At 45.3% G+C, this 18,441-nt stretch overlaps 1 protein-coding gene across 1 annotated transcript in view; it reads right to left on the reverse strand.

Moving 5' to 3' along the window:
* Positions 1-2,502: 2,502 nt before the first annotated feature.
* Positions 2,503-18,441, reverse strand: part of P3H2 (prolyl 3-hydroxylase 2) — a 154,083-nt gene continuing 138,144 nt past the window's right edge. Inside the window, exons 11-15 of the mRNA XM_027848768.1 lie at positions 17,902-18,052; positions 14,317-14,431; positions 12,993-13,068; positions 8,126-8,266; positions 2,503-3,577 (exon numbers count right to left, since the gene is read on the reverse strand). Coding sequence (XP_027704569.1) covers positions 3,503-3,577; positions 8,126-8,266; positions 12,993-13,068; positions 14,317-14,431; positions 17,902-18,052 — 558 coding nt within the window. The 3' untranslated portion in view covers positions 2,503-3,502. The remainder of the gene's footprint in view (positions 3,578-8,125; positions 8,267-12,992; positions 13,069-14,316; positions 14,432-17,901; positions 18,053-18,441) is intronic.

Here is an 18,441-nt window from a genome sequence, read left to right on the forward strand (position 1 = left end):
TCCTCAGAGGCCAGTGAAATGTGGGAGGAATCAGTGCCTCAGTGTTCAGGGCAAAGTGAATGAGCGAACTTTAATCAAGTGAGTTTTTGTGACGGGACACTGGCCAGAACATTCGCCTACAATTGGAGTAAAAGGTGCATGACACCTTTTGAGACGGTACATTTGAGACGGCACAAACTTGGCCATAGCAGCAGCTGGGTTAGGAAAAGGGGTTTGGTTACAGTTATTAGTATTTTAACGTGAGAAGGACCTTTCCTTCATTTATAAAAAAAACATGTCATGGGGTGAGAGGAGGAGAAATGTAAAGTGAGATAGAAGACAGATGGGATGTTCATTGGGCCAATTCCACTCTGTAAGTCTAAGAGGCAAAATCAATACAAGTAATCGAAGTCCAATCAAAGGGAAATTAGTATTTTGGAAGTCTTTTCTTTCCTATTTTTTTTTCCCAAAATAAAAAGAGAAAACAAACATATTCTTCTACTGTTCACTTTTAGGGTTTAGGGTGAGATGACTTTCAATCAGGCAGATCCCACCAGACTGTGGTAAGGGTTAGAGTGGCAGATCTAGGCTTGAATACTCACTCCCTGTGTGACCCTGGCCAAGTTCATTTCCCTCTCTAGAATTAAGATTTTTAATCTGTAAAGTCAAAGGGTTGTCTAGATAAGGTTCCTTCCAACTCTGGAATGATGTTACTATGATTTCCTGGATGTCATGCCAGTGTATAGAATGTCGAGGGTGGGCTCCATGATCTACTTACTCTAGAAAAGCCCAGGAGGTGAACCTTCCCCAGGGCACCTGAGAAGATGCCCAGTCACCTGCTCACTGCCCACACCTGGCATTTCCTTCATGTGATGCTAAGTTTAGCAGGGTCCTTTGCCAACAGCTTCAGGAGAGGTGACTGGAACTTTCCCAGGGTGAACCTATTTGGGGATCAAAGGTTCCTGAGCCCATATATTCTCTTTAAGTGTCTTCCTGTCTCTGTCTGTCTCTCTACTCTCTCCTGGCATTTCCACTTTGGGCAGGAAGAGTGGTGGTGACAAGTAGCTGGTGGGGCCTCTGCAACTGAACCCTGTTCCCAAATAGCCATTGGTCTAATGGGTTATGCCACCAGCTAGCCCCTGCCCACTCCTTCAGAATCTTCCTCCTAAGTAGCTCCAACACTTCTTCCCTTTTCCCCAGCCACACAGATGGACCAGTCACTTGCCAGGGGCATCACCACATTCTTCCAGTTGGTTTTCCCATCTCCAGCCATTCTCTCTCTTGTGAGCTTATCTACACATTGGTATTTCTTGGGCACAGATACGAATCATGATATACCCAGGCTGAAAACCCCACCACAGCTCCCAGTTTCTCTCCTAACTAAGCAGCTAGATGACACATTGGATAAAGCAATGGGCCTGGAGTCAGGAAGACCTGAGCTCAAATCCAGCCTCAGACACTTACCTGCTATGTGACCTTGGATTAGCCACTTGACCTGTGCCTCAGTTTCCTCAACCATAAAATGGAGACAATGACCACACCTATGTCCCAGAGTTATCACAAGGATAAAATAAGCTAGTATTCATAAGGTACTTTTCAAACCTTAAAATATCATATAAATGCTAGCTATTATTAAATAAGGAAAAAAGCTCCTTTGTCTGGAATTTAATGCCCTTCAAATACGATTCCAAATTTCTTGGGACAAGAGAAATGTCCCCTTTTCCATTAACCTTTTCAGACAGCTTTGATAGAAGATTTCTTCCTCATCTAGCCGACTAGGGCATTTACAATCTTTTTGTGTACCTGATTTAATTCTAATTTTTATTTCAATTTTATTTTTATTCTTCATTGTATTACATAGCTGTTTTATTACACTGCATTAGCCTTGAAGCTCTTTGAAGGCCCGGGCCCTGCCTCACTTAGCAGCAATGTGGGGCAAGCTCTTTCACTAGACACTCTTCTCACCCTGGCCCTTCCCTCAGCTGCTGAGGCTTTCTCATCCTGGAACGTCTGTTTGCCAAACCTGCGCCCTTTTCCCATTGGTGGATTCCTTCTGGGGCTGCCATTTTGGGACAGCACCATGCCCAGGACAGCCCCCCTTCATCCCCTCCTGGTTGTGTTTCTGACTCTAGTTTATTGATCTGCCTCCGCACCAGGACCTTCTCTCTCCTCCTCTACCTTTTCTGCCTCCTTCTTCTTGTTTGAACGTCAGCTCCTTGAGAGCAGGCACCGTCTTTCTTTTTGCTTATTTTTTGTGTCATCATCACCTATCACAATGCCTGGCATATAAGAAGTGCTTCATAAATGCTTGGCGCCTAATGCCTGCCCTCTTGCCCGCCAGCCTGGAGGACAGGGACTGACTTCTGCCTTTCTCTATATACCGAGCACTTACCACACTGCCTGGTACATAGTAGGTACCTAAAGAATGCTTTGTTGTTGACCCAGAAGCTGTTTAGAGCACTGTCCACATTGCAGGAGCCTGTGGACAAATATCTGAGCAAATGACTGAGACACTGAGAATACTGGTGTTAAAATAAAGTTTCCCTTTATTGAAAGATTTAGATGAAAGCACAAATGTGTTGTACAGTAACAAAACTGAGGTACCCCCCCAAAGCTGGAGAAAATGATCAGGGAAATTGCCAGCCAGTAATCTGGGCCCCACAGGGGATACACAGGAGAAGAAACCAGGCCATGCCATGAATGTTCCTGGAGCAGGTTCTGGGTTCTGTGGGGTAAATACCAGCAATAACTCCCTGGGTCTGGGCTCTCAGAAGTTTGGGAACCTTCTCAGCCTTAACCTAGAATGGCTTGGTGGCTTCTTTCACTAATGGCATCTAGGCAGCACAGTGGATAGTGTGGGACTAAGACCCGCATTCAAATCTTGCCTCAGACACTTGACTAGTTGTATGACCTTAGGCAAGTCCCTTAACCTCTCCCTGCCTCTTTCCTCATCTGTAAAATGGTGGCAGTAAGCACACTATGGACTAGAGTTGTTGTAAAGTTCATATGAGCTAACATGCCTAAAAGCACCTCAAACCTCTGGGCTTCAAAGCTTGGAATTCTGCCAAGCAGAGAAAGGAGGGACCCTCCCTGTTTGGGCTTTGAGATCCTCAGCAAATGAATGGGAGGGGTTTGGGTTTTCCTTTTGCACATCTGGAGAGTAGGGACTTTTCATGTTTATCTTTGTACTCCTAGCATTGCAGCCCCATGCTGGGCACTGAATAGGCACTTAATGAAAATAAATGCATGTTGGATTGTAACATCAGCTCCCCGAGGCCAGGGGTTCTTTGAGTATTCCCCAGCACCTGGAAGGCACTTAATACATGTTTGCCGATTGACCGCTCGATTGATTCTCTTGAAAGATGCACTGATCACAAGATTGAAAGATTGTAGACAACCAAAGGGAGGCTTAGGAGACCCATATTAACCCATTAATTTATACCAAGACTCTGTACAAAAATAAAAGGTTCTAATAAGATTAACATTATTAAATAAATATTTGATAGGACGCTCTTGGCCACGTTCATAGTTCATCTTTGGGGTTGATGCCCTGTTCATGGTTCCACTGTCTGATCATTTCATCTGCCTGAAGACGTTCCTGGAAGAGAGAAAACAGGAGCCTCTGTTAGCACCCATCTCAGCGTTACCACCAGCAGCTGCCCCCTCCCCCCCAATCAGGAGGCATCTGGCACCACGTTAGCTGCTGGGCCACAGGACTGAGCGGGTACTTCTGTCCTCAACAGGTCATATTATCTCCGAGGCTGCTATGAGAACACCTTCCTTTCATTGCAGAAGTGGGGGGCTATGGCTCCCCAATACTGCATAGACTGCAAGGTGCAACACCTGCCATTTCAGGTCTTTCTGACCAGGGGAAGCTTTTGGGTGGTGGAGACTGGGGGTGGGGGGTGAGTTACAAACAAGTGGCAACCTCAAAACAAAGGACAATGCTTGTGTGAACAGACCAGGTCAGGCAGGCTACTCCCCAAACACCAAATAAAATGTAAAATTAAATGTCTGCATGAGATGCATTAGCATTATACTCAGCTGATGGGGCAGTGGATGGAGTGGGGCCTGGAGTCAGGAGGACCTTATCTCAAATCCAGATTCCCTTAGCTAGCTACATGACCCTGGACAAGTCACTTCACTTCTGTTTGCCTGGGTGGGGATAATAGCCCCTAGCTCCCAGAGTCACTGTGAGGATTAAATGAGGTGATAATTGTAAAGCTCTCAGCCCAGTGTCTGACACATAGCAGGTGCACAGAAATGTTAGCCGTTGTTATGATGATTACCTGAGACAGCAGAGGTGTCTGGGGGCAATGTGATCCAGGGTTCATTTTAACCCCTCATCCAATTAGCTGCTGTAACAGTGAGGTGTGTGTATTTATAATATCTGGGTGTAAATATCACATATTTAAATATGATTTTAATAATGTAGTAAATAATATTTAATACATGTTGTAGATATGTTACCTAAGTAATTTACATATTTATAAGATATATGCTTATATGCAGATATGCACACACATATGTCTCTCTGGATATGCCTATGAGTCATCTCCAAACTTTCCTTTTCAGTGTTGATCCCAACAGGAAATCTTTCCTCCAAACCAGTGCCTTGAAGTGAGAGGAGACAGAATTAGTGGGAACTGGCAGAGGGGAGGGGTTCAGGGAAACCCAGCCAGAGCTGGGCAGCTTGGAGAGTAAGGTGAGGAGGCTGGGGAAGGGTCTCCAGGGCACCCTGGCAGGCTGGGGAGGGGTCTCCAGGGTACACCAGCAGGCTATGGGGGGCTGGTGGTTTCATCCAGAGAAGAGAGAAGGTTTAGTTATGTTCAGCATTGAGGGGTTTGAAGAGTCATCATGTGGAAGAGAAAAGACATGTCTTCTGGGTGGCCTTGGGTGGGAGAGCCATCAGCCACAATGCCAAGTCTCAGTATCCAGGGAAAACAAAGAAAACCTGAACAAACAATGAGTCCCAGTGGCAAGTGAGACAGGCACTCCCAGAGGTAACAGGCAGCAGCCATCAAGCAGCAGCCAGACAAGCTCACGTCAGGTATCTCATAGGGGGGCGTCTGCTGCAGATAGGATCGGATGCCTCTGAGGTCCCTTCCGACCCCTGGGATCATCTGGGATCACCTGGGACCACCTGGGATTACCTGATGCCCTCTCCCTACTAGGTCTGGACATCTAAGGGAGGCAGGGAGTGGTCACTGCAGCTAAGCTCGAGGCAGGAGCTATGGACATATGGGTAAAATACCTACCATAAGGCTGTCGTGACCTTGGACAGCTCACTCTGACCCTCAGTTTGGGGGTGAAAATGGCTCCTTCTGATTTCTGAGGGGTTAGGACCTCATCATCATCATCAAAATCATCGCCATATTTAATTGAATAGCCAGCGTGTATATATCACTTTAAGACTCGCAAAGCACTTGACAAATATTTCATTTGATTCTTACAACATCCCTGGCAGGCAGGTCCCGCTGAGACCATCTCTGATTCCTCCTATCTTGTCCGCACATCGCTGTTTGTAGATGTCTCCTCCATCAGACTGTGGCACCTTGAGAGCAGGGTCTGGATGTGTGTGTGTGTGTGTGTGTGTGTGTGTCCCCAGGAAATAGTATGTGCTTAATCAATGTTTGTTGACTTGACTGGTGTGTTCTCTAGTCTAGATAAATTTGGGACTGGCCTGCTCGAGGTGACAAAATGTGCCGAAGCCAGTGAGTAACTGATGGGCGACTGCTCCATAGGACCAGTTCAAAAACAATGGACATGCTGTGCGTACCTATAACCTTGGGCTGAACAGGGATGATTGAAGACTCTATGCAGCATTGCCCACTTCCACCACTAGATGTCGCTGCTCCCTGATAAAAGATGGAGGATAGCATTGGGGTCCACTAGCATTTTCTCTCAATGGAGAAAATTCAGATTGCATTGGAACTTGGATTTTATGTCTGTGAGAGGAATTTTATTTTTTTGACTTATTGATATCAGAGGGCAAACGTGGCCGTGAGGATTCTAAGAAGAGAAACTTCAATGGTTCTGTGTTCTCATTCACGTGGACTGTTTCCTCTTCAGGGATACAGATCTCCACTCGTCCACCCTTGGCCACGGTGTGCCACTCTTGGGTCTGTGTCCTTCCATAAGTTTATCACATGCTGGAGACCCTTCTCTGGGTCTCCTGACCCTATATGGACATACAGGTAGAGTTGAGAGCCCAGGGGTTCTTCCTCACCCCCAAGCTCCCTCTCACTGTTTGCCTAATCTCTAGCAATGGTGAGTCTCATTAAGTCAGAGGCATGAGAACCCAAGGAGATTACAGATCATCACACAGGGGCCCTTGGCCTGAAAGGCTCCCTTTGTAGCTCTGCAGGAGTGGACGGTGTGGTCAGGACATGTGTGGGTACTTCACGAAAGGACAAGTCGTTGTGCTGGTCTGGACTTTTGCTTCAGATTCTTCCAAATGAGGGGACTGGGCTTACTGACTTCTGTGGCACTTTCAGCCACAAAATCCTCTGAAGGGATCACGAGGCAAAAAGTAGACAATGTTGGCTCGTTCTGTGGGAGCTGGTTCCCAATCTACTTAGGGATCTGAGTATGCTCAAGGTTGGCCCAACCCCCCATTGTATAGATAAGGGAACTGAATATGATTGGATCCTAAGTGTAGAGTTGAAAGAGAAGTCATCTAATCAGCCCTCATCTTTTTCAGAGAAGGAAACTGAAGCCCAGAGAGGTTTTCATACTTTGCTTAACGTCATTTTGCTCAGAGAAGCAGCAGAATTAGAACGCAAGACTCTTGGCTCTAGCTCTCTTCCCATGGCCCCACTCTGAGAAGTCCAGGTTTGCTCACAGCCACAAAGTTAGGATCAGGGTCAAGAGCTGAACTCAGGTCCAGACTCCAACCACAGTGCTTTCTTCCCTTCCCTGAGGACAGGTTCTACCTAAGAGTAAGCGGCCTCCAGTAAGACCCCAATGGACCCCTTGCCAATATGGAAGAGTGGGTGTTCATAGAACTGTGGTGCAATCTAGGAAATTGCCTCTTCCCGGGATTCAGTTTGATCTACCATGCATTTATTAAGCACCTGCTGGATACCAGGCACCATGCTAAGCCATGAGGTTCTAATGACAAAAATAAAACTGTCCTTTCCCTCAAGAAGCTTCCATTTTCCCTTAGGCAGTAAAGAGGGGGAGGGGTATGGGAAACATATATAATATTAGGCTGGTATGAAGAAGGCCAAGGAAAAATCCAGATATGGTGCTGTGGGAAAATACTGGTAGAAAACATCTTTGTATGGGGCGGAAAGGACCTGGGGAAAACTTTGGCAGATAAATGGTAAGGCCTAGAGGCAGAAAGGAGTCTGGAAGGAAAGGTGAGGAAGTAGTGCATTCCGTGTGTGTGTGTGCGTGCGTGTGTGTGTGTGTCTGTGCGTGTGTGCATGTGTGTGTGTGAATATGTGTGTGAGGGAGTGAAGGCAACCCATGTAAATACATGAGAGGTGAGAGGGGCAGGAGGTCAGTGAACAATGAGGGGTCTGGTCTGGCTCCAGGGAATGTTTGTGAAGGCGAATGATGATGAACAAGGAGGCAAATATAAATTGGAGCCAGATTATGTTTCTTAAATGTCAGAATTGGGAGCTTATCTCCTTAAGACTACAGGGTGCCACTGCAGTTTCATGAGAAGAGTGAGTTGGTCAGACTCATTCTTCAGGGAGATTATTTTGGTAACTATGTAGAGGACAGATTGGACAAAAGAAAGACTGAGAGAGAAAGCCTGGAGTGGCCACATTTAGGGAGCAGGACAGTATCCATCTCCTGTTCCAGCGGGATATCAGTCTCTTTGGCTTGTCTTTTTATCCTCAGCCCCTAGCACATACATCCTGGTACACAGTCGTTGCTTACTAAATGTCTGTTAAACTGAATTGGAATCAAGTGAATCCTGCAGCAATAACACTTTGGCCATCCTGGCAACTTGATCCTCACGAGGCAGGAAAGGAAGAGAGGCATTTCTCTGAAATGTTCAGGTTTCTAGTGTACATGAAAGGGGACACTTTTCTTAAGAGTTCTCCCAGTTTAGGGATTCTATAAGATGGGCCTGTGGGGAGCAAGTCAAACCTGCTGCAGACCATTGTGATGCATCACAAGGGGATCTTACCAACTCCCTGTACAATGGGTCCAAGGTGAACCAAAGAGCCACAGCACACCGCTGCCCCTTGGTCACAGCCTTCACCCCATGAGGGTTCTCTCTGCCTGAGGAAAAGCTGACCATACGTCCACACTTTGGTTTGATGGAGGCCTGGAGGAGAAGAAAAAAAAAAGCAAACAAGCTTTTTTTAAGTAACGACACATCCCAACCATGCACAATCCCACCTGGTGCTTCATTAAAGCTCCATAATGTTAGGATGTTTGAGGTGTGGATGTGAGCACTTCTCTTGGCATCACTCCACGTGCGTGGCCAGGTTTATCTGGTCCATGGAAACTTGAGGAGTTGCTGGGGTCGGAGCATCTCTACTAATGCATGGGAGGAATGAAGAGGCAGATTCTGACTTGCAGTACTCATTGTGATGATTACCCAGGAGCTGGCACTCAGGTGAGGTGACTGCACTGAGTTCTCCTAATGAACTGCGTTTTGGGAAGGGATGGAATTTTTGCCTGTCTAGTTAAAGTCAAAGGAAATTGTGAGTCATTGATGGAGGCAGAGTCTATGCTGTAAAGCTTTTTAACACTAGCAGTGTGGCATGCCTTCCTCTTCTGATTATCTCCAGTTGATCCAGTCTTTGTACTTTTTGTATAGACTTCTTTGCATGTCACCTCACCCCACCTCATGCCCCATTTAGACTGCAGCTGCTTAACAGCAAAGACTGTCTTTTGCCTTTGTCTCCCCAGGGCTTAGTAAAGTGCTTGGTATGGAGTAGGTGCTTAATAAATGCTCGTTGACTGGCTAGTGTAATGGAAAGAACACTGGGATTAGAGCCATAGGATATGAGTGTGAATCCTACCCTTGCCACTTACAATCTTGGCTTGCCTTGGGGAAGTCACATCTTTGCTCTAAATCTCAGTTTCTAAATCTATAAAATGAGGGGCTTGAACTGAGTGGTCTCAAATGTCTCTCCCAGTTCTAAAAGGCTAGGCCCATATTATAACCTTGAGCACAGAGTAGGTGCTTAATAAATGTTCATTGTTCAATCGATTGAGGTCAACCCAGGACTCCAGTTCTGGACACCAGGCTCACTTCCAACAAGTCTCAAAGCAGGAAAGTCAGTTGGCCAAGGACACATAGGTAGTAAATAGTTGGGCCAGGATGTGAATCTAGGTCTAAGCCACCCCTTCTCTAATTAAATTACATGATTATCCATTTTATTTATTTAATACTTCTCAAATAAAACTTCCTGCTATTAAAATGAATGGACATAATGGCAGTGGCCTCTGGAGAACACATCAATGCGAGGAGAATGATTTACACAATGATCATGATAACATGAAAGGAGATGAAATGGAAAGATTTCAGATCAGAGCAGGCAGAATACTGACAGCTCCCTGGCCGATTTACAAATGAAGACACTGAGGCAGGCTGGCAGGTGCTAATAACTTGCCCAGCATCACTAGGTAGTGATAGTGAGAGGAGAATTTGGAGATCAGGAATTCTGATACCTGGGCTATTGCTCTTTATACTATTCCCCAGTACTTACCAGTGGTAAGTACTGATAAGCACTTGTGGATTGATTTACTCACTGACTGACCATGCTGCCTGGGGTGGTGGACCATAGAGGTCCTGCATTGGTGGCAAAGTGGATAGAGTTCTGTGCCTAGAGTCAGGAAGCCCTGAGTTCAAATCCATCTTTAGCCATTTACTAGTTGTGTGACCTTGAGCAGGTCAGTTCACCTCTGTTTGCCTCAGTTTACTGAACTAGAAAACAGGGACTGTAATAGCACCTACCTCATAGGGTTGTTACAAGAATCAAATGAAAATGCAAAATGTATAACTTTGATTACATTAAATTGAAAAGTTTTAGCACAAACAAAGCCAATGCAACCAAGATTAGAAGGAAAGTAGAAAATTGGGAAAGAATTTTTACAACCAGTCTCTCTGATAAGGGCCTCATTTCTAAAATATATAGAGAATGAACTCAAATTTATAAGAATACAAGAAATTCCCCAATTGATAAATGGTCAAAGGATATGAATAGGCAGTTCTCAAATGAAGAAATTAAAACCACCTATAGTCATATAAAAAAAACACTCTAAATCACTATTGATTAGAGAAAAGCTAATTAAAACAACTCTGAGATACCACATCCCACCTATCAGATTGGCCAACATGACAAAACAGGAAAATGATAAATGTTGGAGAAGATGTGAGAAAATTGGAACACTAATGCATTGTTGATGGAGTTGATCCACCATTTTAGAGAGCAATTTGGAACTATGCTCAAAGAGCTATCAAAATGTGCATACCCTTTGACCCAGCAATAGCACTTCTAGGGCTGTATCCCAGAGAGATCATACAAATGAGAAAAGGACCCACATGTACAAAATTATTTATAGCAGCTCTTTTTTTGGTGGCAAAGAATTGGAAACTGAGAGGATATCCATCAATTGGGGAATGTCTGAACAAGTTGTGGTATATGAATGTAATGGAATACTATTGTGCTAGAAGAAATGATGAACAGGCAGACTTCAGAAAAACCTGGAAAGACTTGTATGGTCTGATGCTGAGTGAAGTGAGTAGAACCAGGAGAACATTGTACACAGTAACAGCCATGTTGTGCGATGACTAATATTGACAGACTTAGCCCTTATCAGCAAAGCAAGAATCTAAGACAGCTCCAAAGGCCTCATGATGGAAAATGCTATCCACAAAGAAGAAAGAACTATGGAGTTTGAATTCGGATCAAAGCATACTATTTGCTATTTTTTTTCTTCTCTTGTGTTTTGTTTCCTCTTTCTTGTGGTTCCTCCTATGAGTTCTAATTCTTACAACATGACTAATGTGAAAATGTGTTTAATAAGAATGTATATGTATAGCCTATGTCAGATTGCTTTATGTCTTGGGGAGTGAGGGGGAGAAAAATTTAAAAGTCAAAAGTTTATGGAAGTGATTGTTGATAAATCAAAATAAATTAATAAAAAAGAATCAAATGAGATAACATTTGTAAAAAAGTACACAGTACAGTGCCTGGCACACAGTAGGTGCAATATAAATGCTTGTTTCCTTATCTCCCCTCCCTCCACCTGAGATACAGAGTGAGTCACAGATGTTAATTGATGTTGTTGCCCAAATGTGTCTTTTTTCCCCCACAAAGGAAGATAATGTTGCCTGGAGAGAGTCATTCATAAGTGACAGAAATATTTAAAACATAACACCAATTAGACATTTTTAAGTGATCTGAGCTGCCAATTCATTCCTGTCAACACAACTTGAAAAATACTAGGGATTGATGCTGGACGTGACCACCAATGCTTTGTTGTCTGTAGTAACCTCTGAGCTTTACCAAATTTAGCCTCTAGAGGGAGGAAAAGTCAAGAGAATGTTTCGTCACGCCACTGGATTTTCGGCTCCAGTCAATTTCAGAGAGACCTGATTTCTTTTCTCTCTCTCTCTCCCTCTCTCTCTCTCTCTCTCTTTCTTTCTCTCTCTCTCTCTCTTTCTTTCTTTCTTCCTTCCTTTCTTCCTTCCTTCCTTCCTTCCTTCCTTCCTTCCTTCCTTCCTTCCTTCCTTCCTTCCTTCCTTCCTTCCTTTCTCCCTCCCTCCCTTCCTCCTTCCTTCCTTCCTGACTTCCTCCCTCTCTTCCTCTCTTTCTTTCTTTCTATTTTATATATTATATTATTATATATTATATGTAGTATATTATATAAATATATTATATTTATTTATTTATTTTTTATTTCAAGGCTCCATGATTTATTTTATCAATCATTGTACTCTGTCCACTAATACCAAATACTAAAGCTTAATAGTCCTTAGGCTTTAGAAGATTGGTTTTTGAGAGTTGCCATTGCCCAAAAAAATCATCCTCCAGAGACCAATCTTCTGGGGTTGGTCTCTTCAAAATTTGCTAGGAAGGTTAGCAAACTAACATCCCAAGAGTTGGACTTGATCCTTAGCAGGATGATCACAGCTTGTGCTGCATTGGCACCTGTGAGAGCTCAGAGTCCCTTCTACATCAAGAGATAGAATGCTAGCCTGAGACTCTGTGTGTACCTCAGAGTGGGTGATTGAACCGTTGCTTGAGTTGGGCTATTGAAGAGTGGAGAGGAGAATTTCCCTGCCCTTTATCTGCAGAGACATTCTAGGAATACCATTATGCTGCTCATAACGGTGAGAGGAAAATGTTTCCAGAGGTGCTAGTCAGAAGGTTTGGTTAATTTTAGCTGGTCTCTAGCTATGAAGACAGAACAGATATGCTCAGGGATAGATGACTCCTAAAAGCCAATAGTACTCTCCTAATGAGACGGCACTATTGTTCCCATCAGGGCCACAAATTAGATTATGCCCCAGAGGGCCATAGAGTACATTTCAATGATGCTCTAAGATTGGTTGACTTGGGGTGTGTTTGGAAAATGATATAGCAGGATGAGTATTAAGCCAAGCATTGGGAGACCTGAATAATCCCCCAAGCTCTGTTACTGAATAACTGTGTGACTTTGAGCAAGTCACTTTAATCTCTCTGGGTCTCTATTTCCTATTTGTAAAATGAGGGAGTTGGAAAGAGCATCAATCAATAATCACTATGCACTTCCTTATTAATCTTCTTCGTTCCAGACACTGTCCTAGATGCTAGGGATACCCAAAAAACATGTCCTCAAGAAGTTTATGTTCTGTAGGAGGAGACATCTCTAAGGTTCCTTTCCAACTCAAACTTCAGATCTCTGAATTCACAGGACTTCTTTCACCCCATAATCAACACAAGAGATGTAATAGTCAGGGCCCCCAAAGGGATGGAAAGAAGCCAAACTGTGAAGTTCTAGGAAATGGCAGGAGCCGGGCAGAGAATAAGGCATCCAAGAGGAAGGTTACTTACAGTCACAGTTTGGGAATCCATGCCGGTGAAGATGAACTCTCCGCCTTCAAAGTCTTCATTCATATAGAGGATGGCACTGTGAGAAGAAAGACAAAGGTCCTGATGAGTCTGGCTGCCATGATTGCCCTCATGCCACTTCTGTGGTCTGGGAAGCCCAGTGCGGGTGAGTCATGATACCACTACTGAGGGAATCGCCACGCTCTGGGAGTGGAGCTTTGGGCTCCTCCTCAGACCCTCATTGTCCCCACCAGCATCACAACGTCTTCTTGTAGCCACCTTCTTCATCTGTCACATACGTTCCCCCTTTCTCCATTCCCATCACACAGTCACCACCCTGGTGCAGACCCCAAATGCCTCTCAGCTGGATTACTGCAACAGTATCCTGATTGATCTCCCTGCATGCCAACAGATCCTCCCTTTCATCTTCCAAAGTGATAGCCATTGGTTCATGCCTCTGGACATTATAGCCCAACCTCTTCTCAATGAACTCCAGCAGCTCCCTGTTACGTGCAGGGTCAAGTAGAAAACCTCTATTTCACTTTAAAGCCTTCACAACCTGGCCCCTTTCTGCCTTTTTGGCATTCTTATATTTTATTTCCCTTCATGTACTCTACGATTCCGTGACAGGCGCCCCCTTGCTGTTCCTCCAAGGGGACACTTCATTTCCAGTCTCCATGTCTTTGTACTGGCTGTCTCCCATGCCTAGAATGTCCTGACCCTTCATATCTATCTCCTGGTTCCCTGGCTTCCTTCAAGAAGCCATTTAAGTTCCATCTTCTGCAGGAGGCCTTTCTGGGGTTCCCCATCACAGCCCTTTCCCTCTGAGATTACCCTCCATCCATCCTGTATAGATCTTAGATATACCTAGCTCTTTGCTGTCTCTCCCATTAGAATGTGAGCTCTTTGAGGGCAGGACCCTGTCTTTGACTTTCTTTGTATCCCCAGATCCTGGCACAGTGCGAGGTATATACCAAGTGCTTAATAAATGCTTGTTGACTTAATTCGATCTGGTCGGTCTCTTGTGGAACAAAGAATTGGGGCAAAGATCCCAACAACTGGACGTAGAGATGCTGGAGGATCCCAGGACCATTCCTGTTTGTGCTCCTGCTCCCTTCCCCACTTCTCTTCTGTCATTCTCCATTGGCTAATGGGCTTGGTTTTACCCATGGGTGTGTGGATGAAGGTTAATCAGCATTCCTTGGTGCCATCCAACCCTCCATGGAGAGGAGGATTGAGTGGCAGGTGAAACCTCCCCTGCCTCTGATTCCTAGGGCTCTTTGACAATAGTACATCTATGCACTGGCCCTTTAATCACAGGTGGTACCTGTAATCCCTTGCAGCCAAAGGAAACTCCTTCCAGCATTCGTTGGTGTCTGAGTCCAAGAAGCAGTTGTCAGCATGGATGGGGTGGCTAAGGTCATCCCTGTTTTGTGGCTGATCTGCCAGGAGAGAAGATCAAGGAAGAGTGAGAGATGGTGTAGTGGGAGAGGGCAGCTTTCCTGCCAAGCAGAGGAGATTGCTGAGGTGTGGGACGAGATCCTCTCCTTATCTGCTCTCCATTATGTCACTTGACATGGGGCAGAAAAAAGACCCATTAGAAATGACAAAGGGACAAACCTGGGAGTGGGTCTCATGTAGGAAGGCACCACATGCAAAGGGTTCCATTGCTGATGACATTTCACACCCACAAAGAAAGAGCCCACAACATTTGCTTTGCAAAGACAATGACTGTTTAAGTTCTATGAGTGGTAAGGACAATCAAGGTCTCTCTGCCTCTACAGGTGTCATTCTCTCCTCCTTCCCAGCGCTCAACAAAGGGGCTCTTCATAAGTCCTTTCATGTTAGAGGGAACCACTGCTTAGTTAGTCAACAACATTTATTAAGTGCCTGCTGTATGACATTCTGGCAACTCAAAAAAAGGCAAAGTCACGATCAGTGCATTTGAGAGATCGGCTGGTTTTCTGGGAGAGGGCAAGAGAGGTTTGGTGATGTAAGAAAAGAAAGGGCATCAGTAAAAACTTGTGGACAAAGAAAAAATAAGCCCTCAAGGAGCTCACATTCTAATAAGCAAGACAATATATGAGTAACTATGCATATATGAGATACAATCAGTGCGATAGGACGTAAACTCAGACAGAAGGCGTAGGGTCCATAGGAGTAACAGTGGAGGCGTGGGCCTGGGAAAGGCAATCACTGAGTCTTTTTTTTTCTGCTTTTTGCTAGGCAATCAGGGTTAAGTGACTTGCCCAGGGTCACGCAGCTAGTAAGTGAAGCTGAGTCTTGAAAGAGTCCAGGGAAGTCAGAAGGTAGAGGGGAGGAAGAATATTCCAGGTATGTGGGGAAAGAGGGAACCACCACTTCAAATGACTGGAAGATGCTGTGTCCTGGGTGAGGGAGAGCAAGGAGGTCAGTGTCACGGGAATCAGAGTTCACATAGGGCAGTAAGATGGAAGAGGACTGGAAAGGCTTGGAATGCCAAACCAACGATCTGATCATGAAGCCAATAGCTTAGACAGTGTCTAGCTCAGAGTAAGACCTGAGTAAATGCTTGTTGACTTATCAACTAATCGGAAGCCAAGGGAGTTTACTGAGTAGTGAGGGGGACACCGTAAGACCTGGGCTTTAGGAAAATCACTTTGGCAGCTGCGTGGAGGATGGATTGGAGCGAGGAGAGAATGGTGGCATGGAGAGGAAACAGAAGGTTGTTGTAATAGCCCAAGTGAGAGGTAAGGAGGATCAGGAGCAGGGTGGGGGCAGTGTGAAGGGGAAACACGTGAGAGTGTTGTGAAGGTGATGATGACGATGGTGACGATAGGTAAGATTTCTATAGCACCAGGCATTGTGCTAAGCACTTTACATTTACTGTCTAATTTATTCCTCACAACAACCCTGAGAGGTAGATGTTATTATAATACCCATTTTACAAGTGAGGAAACTGAGGCAAATAGTAGTGGATTAGCTTGCTCAGAGCCACACAACTAATGTCCGAGGCCAGATTTGACCTCATGTCTTCCTAACTTGAGGAGGGGCACTCCATCCACTGTGTCACCTAGCTGACGATTGATTAAATACATGGGGTGAGTATGAGTGAGGCATGAAGGATGAGACCAGGGTTTTGAGCCAAGGTGACTGGCAGGATGATGCCTTTGTAAGCAATAAGGAAGTGCAGAAGGGAAGGAGAGCTTGGGCCGTGCAGTGTAGTACATGTGTGGGGAGGGGAAGGTCAATAATGAGTTCTCTTTGGACTTTGAATCGGAAATGCCTAAAGGACAGACAGTTTGAGACCCTGAAGAGGTAACTGGTGATATGGGACTGGAGGAACAGAAGAGAGACTACGCCTGGCTCAATAGGCCTACCATCTGTATAGAGATGACCATGGAGGTCACGGGAGAAGAGGAGATCACCAAGTAAGAGAATCCAGAGAGAAAAGAGAAGAGGGCTGGAGGATACTACTGTTAGTGGGCAAGACTCGGGCAAAGACCCAGCAAAGAAACCTGAGAAGGAGAGGTCTGACAGGAAGGAGGAGAATCACAAAGAGCGGTAGGGTGCCGGAAATGGAGAGGAGAGAGTGTCTAGGAAGAAATGATGACTTGCATTGAAAAAGGCTTCAGGGATGTCCAGAAGGATTAAGAGGGAGAAAAGGCCATAGGATTTGGCGGTTAGGAGATCATCCGTACCTTTGGAGGAGATAATCTCAGTCTGGCCAGAAGTCAGATTGCGAGGGTTTAGGAGCCAGCAGGGGGGAGGAAGTGGAGGCGATGAGTAAAGATGACTTTCTCAAGGAGTTTAGCCAAGAAAGAAAGGAAAGGTTGAGGATGGTAGACCAAGGGCGTTGTTGGATCAAAGGGAGTCTTTTTAGGGTGAATGCGAGACAGGGGTGTGTCTGTAGGCAGCAAGGAAGAAGCTGGGGCCATATACAGGGAAAGACTGTGAGAGACAGTGGGGGCCACAAAGGGGAGAATTGGCTGGAGAGGACAGGAACAAAGGTCCGTATGAGTGGGCGCCTTGGCCAGAAGAACAGCTACTTCATGAGAGAAAGGGGTGAGAGAGGAGATAGCGGCAGAAGGCATCTGAGTGATTGGTTGTTATGTGTGCTATGTATGAATTGAGGAGAGGAAAGGAGAGGGGGCCCTCAGAGAAGTATGAAGTGAGGTCTTCAACTGAGAAAGTGAAAGGGGGAATGGTACTGGGAGTGTGGAGTGGGGAGTCTAGGGCAGGGGTGAAGAGGTTGAGAAGAGCCACTGCACTGAGAGGGAGAGTAGATATATCAGAGGATTATTTTAGTGCAGTGAGAACCCACGGAGACTGTGGACCATGAATCTGCAGCAGACCTGGGCAGCAGCTCCAAGATTTTCTCTAGCTTCATTCTGTGGTCAGTGGGTAGGAATGAAACTAGTGGAAGCTGGGAATGATTCAAGGTCATGGCTTGGATAAGGGGAACAGGGATGCAAGTGGAGAGGACAGCAGAGAGTTGAATCTACCAGCCAAGGAGTTGAAACAGAGAAGGAAGAGAGTGTAGCCAGAGCAGGGGTGATGGCCTGGGAAATAACTGAGGACAGAGGGACTGGAGGTCTCCGTAAGGACAAAGAACAGGGTTAGAGGTTATAAAGCAGAAGGAAAATTGTCCATTAAGAGATTATGATTAAGTAAAGGCATTTGGGAGTTCATGCACAAAATCCATTGGGAAACACACAGGGAGGAAGAAATGTCCCAGCTGGTGCTTTGAACTTTGTTGAACAAAAATGAAAGTGGAAAAAAGGGGAAAATAGTGCTCAGGACAAACCGTTCACTTTAAAGCCTTACAAGCTGTAGGAAACCTTCCTCCAGTTTGTTTTTCACAGTTTATTCTCCAAGACATTTTCATTGAATGTAGTAGAGAAACCACCAGGTTTTGGCCCTGATGCCTCACCTGACAGAGGCGTTCGGCAAACCAGGTGAGTGAAGGAGAAATAGAGGGTGGAGTTCAGCATGAAGTAAGACTGGACGATTTTGCGGGCCTTCTCACTGACGTCGTAGAACAGCCGTGCACTCTTCAGGGGTACTCGGCCTTCATAGCCAAACTGAAGAGAAAGAAGAAACCACTGAGCTGCCTGGAAAGAAGGAAATCCAAGCGGGAATCTGGCACAAATCAGGGATTTGGAGCTGGGTGGGCCTCTGGAAGTCATCTAGGGCACCCCCTTCCTTTGACAGATGAGAAACACCCGGGCCAGGGAAATTATATGACTCACCCACAATTAACACAGGGAACTGGGATTCGAACCCAGGCTTCTGACTCTAAATCCTCCTCTTGCCTCTCATAATCTTGTTAGATGAATACTAGGTAAGGGAACGTTTACTTTGTTCTAGGCTTCAATGTATCCATTCATAAAATGAGGGGAACATTAACGGATCGTGGAGTTTGGGGGTACCCAGGGAACTATTTGACGAGACAACCAAAAAGGCCTCGTAG

Source organism: Vombatus ursinus, unplaced genomic scaffold (genome assembly GCF_900497805.2).
Source record: "Vombatus ursinus unplaced genomic scaffold, bare-nosed wombat genome assembly UNPS02006874.1, whole genome shotgun sequence".
NCBI lineage: Eukaryota > Metazoa > Chordata > Mammalia > Diprotodontia > Vombatidae > Vombatus > Vombatus ursinus.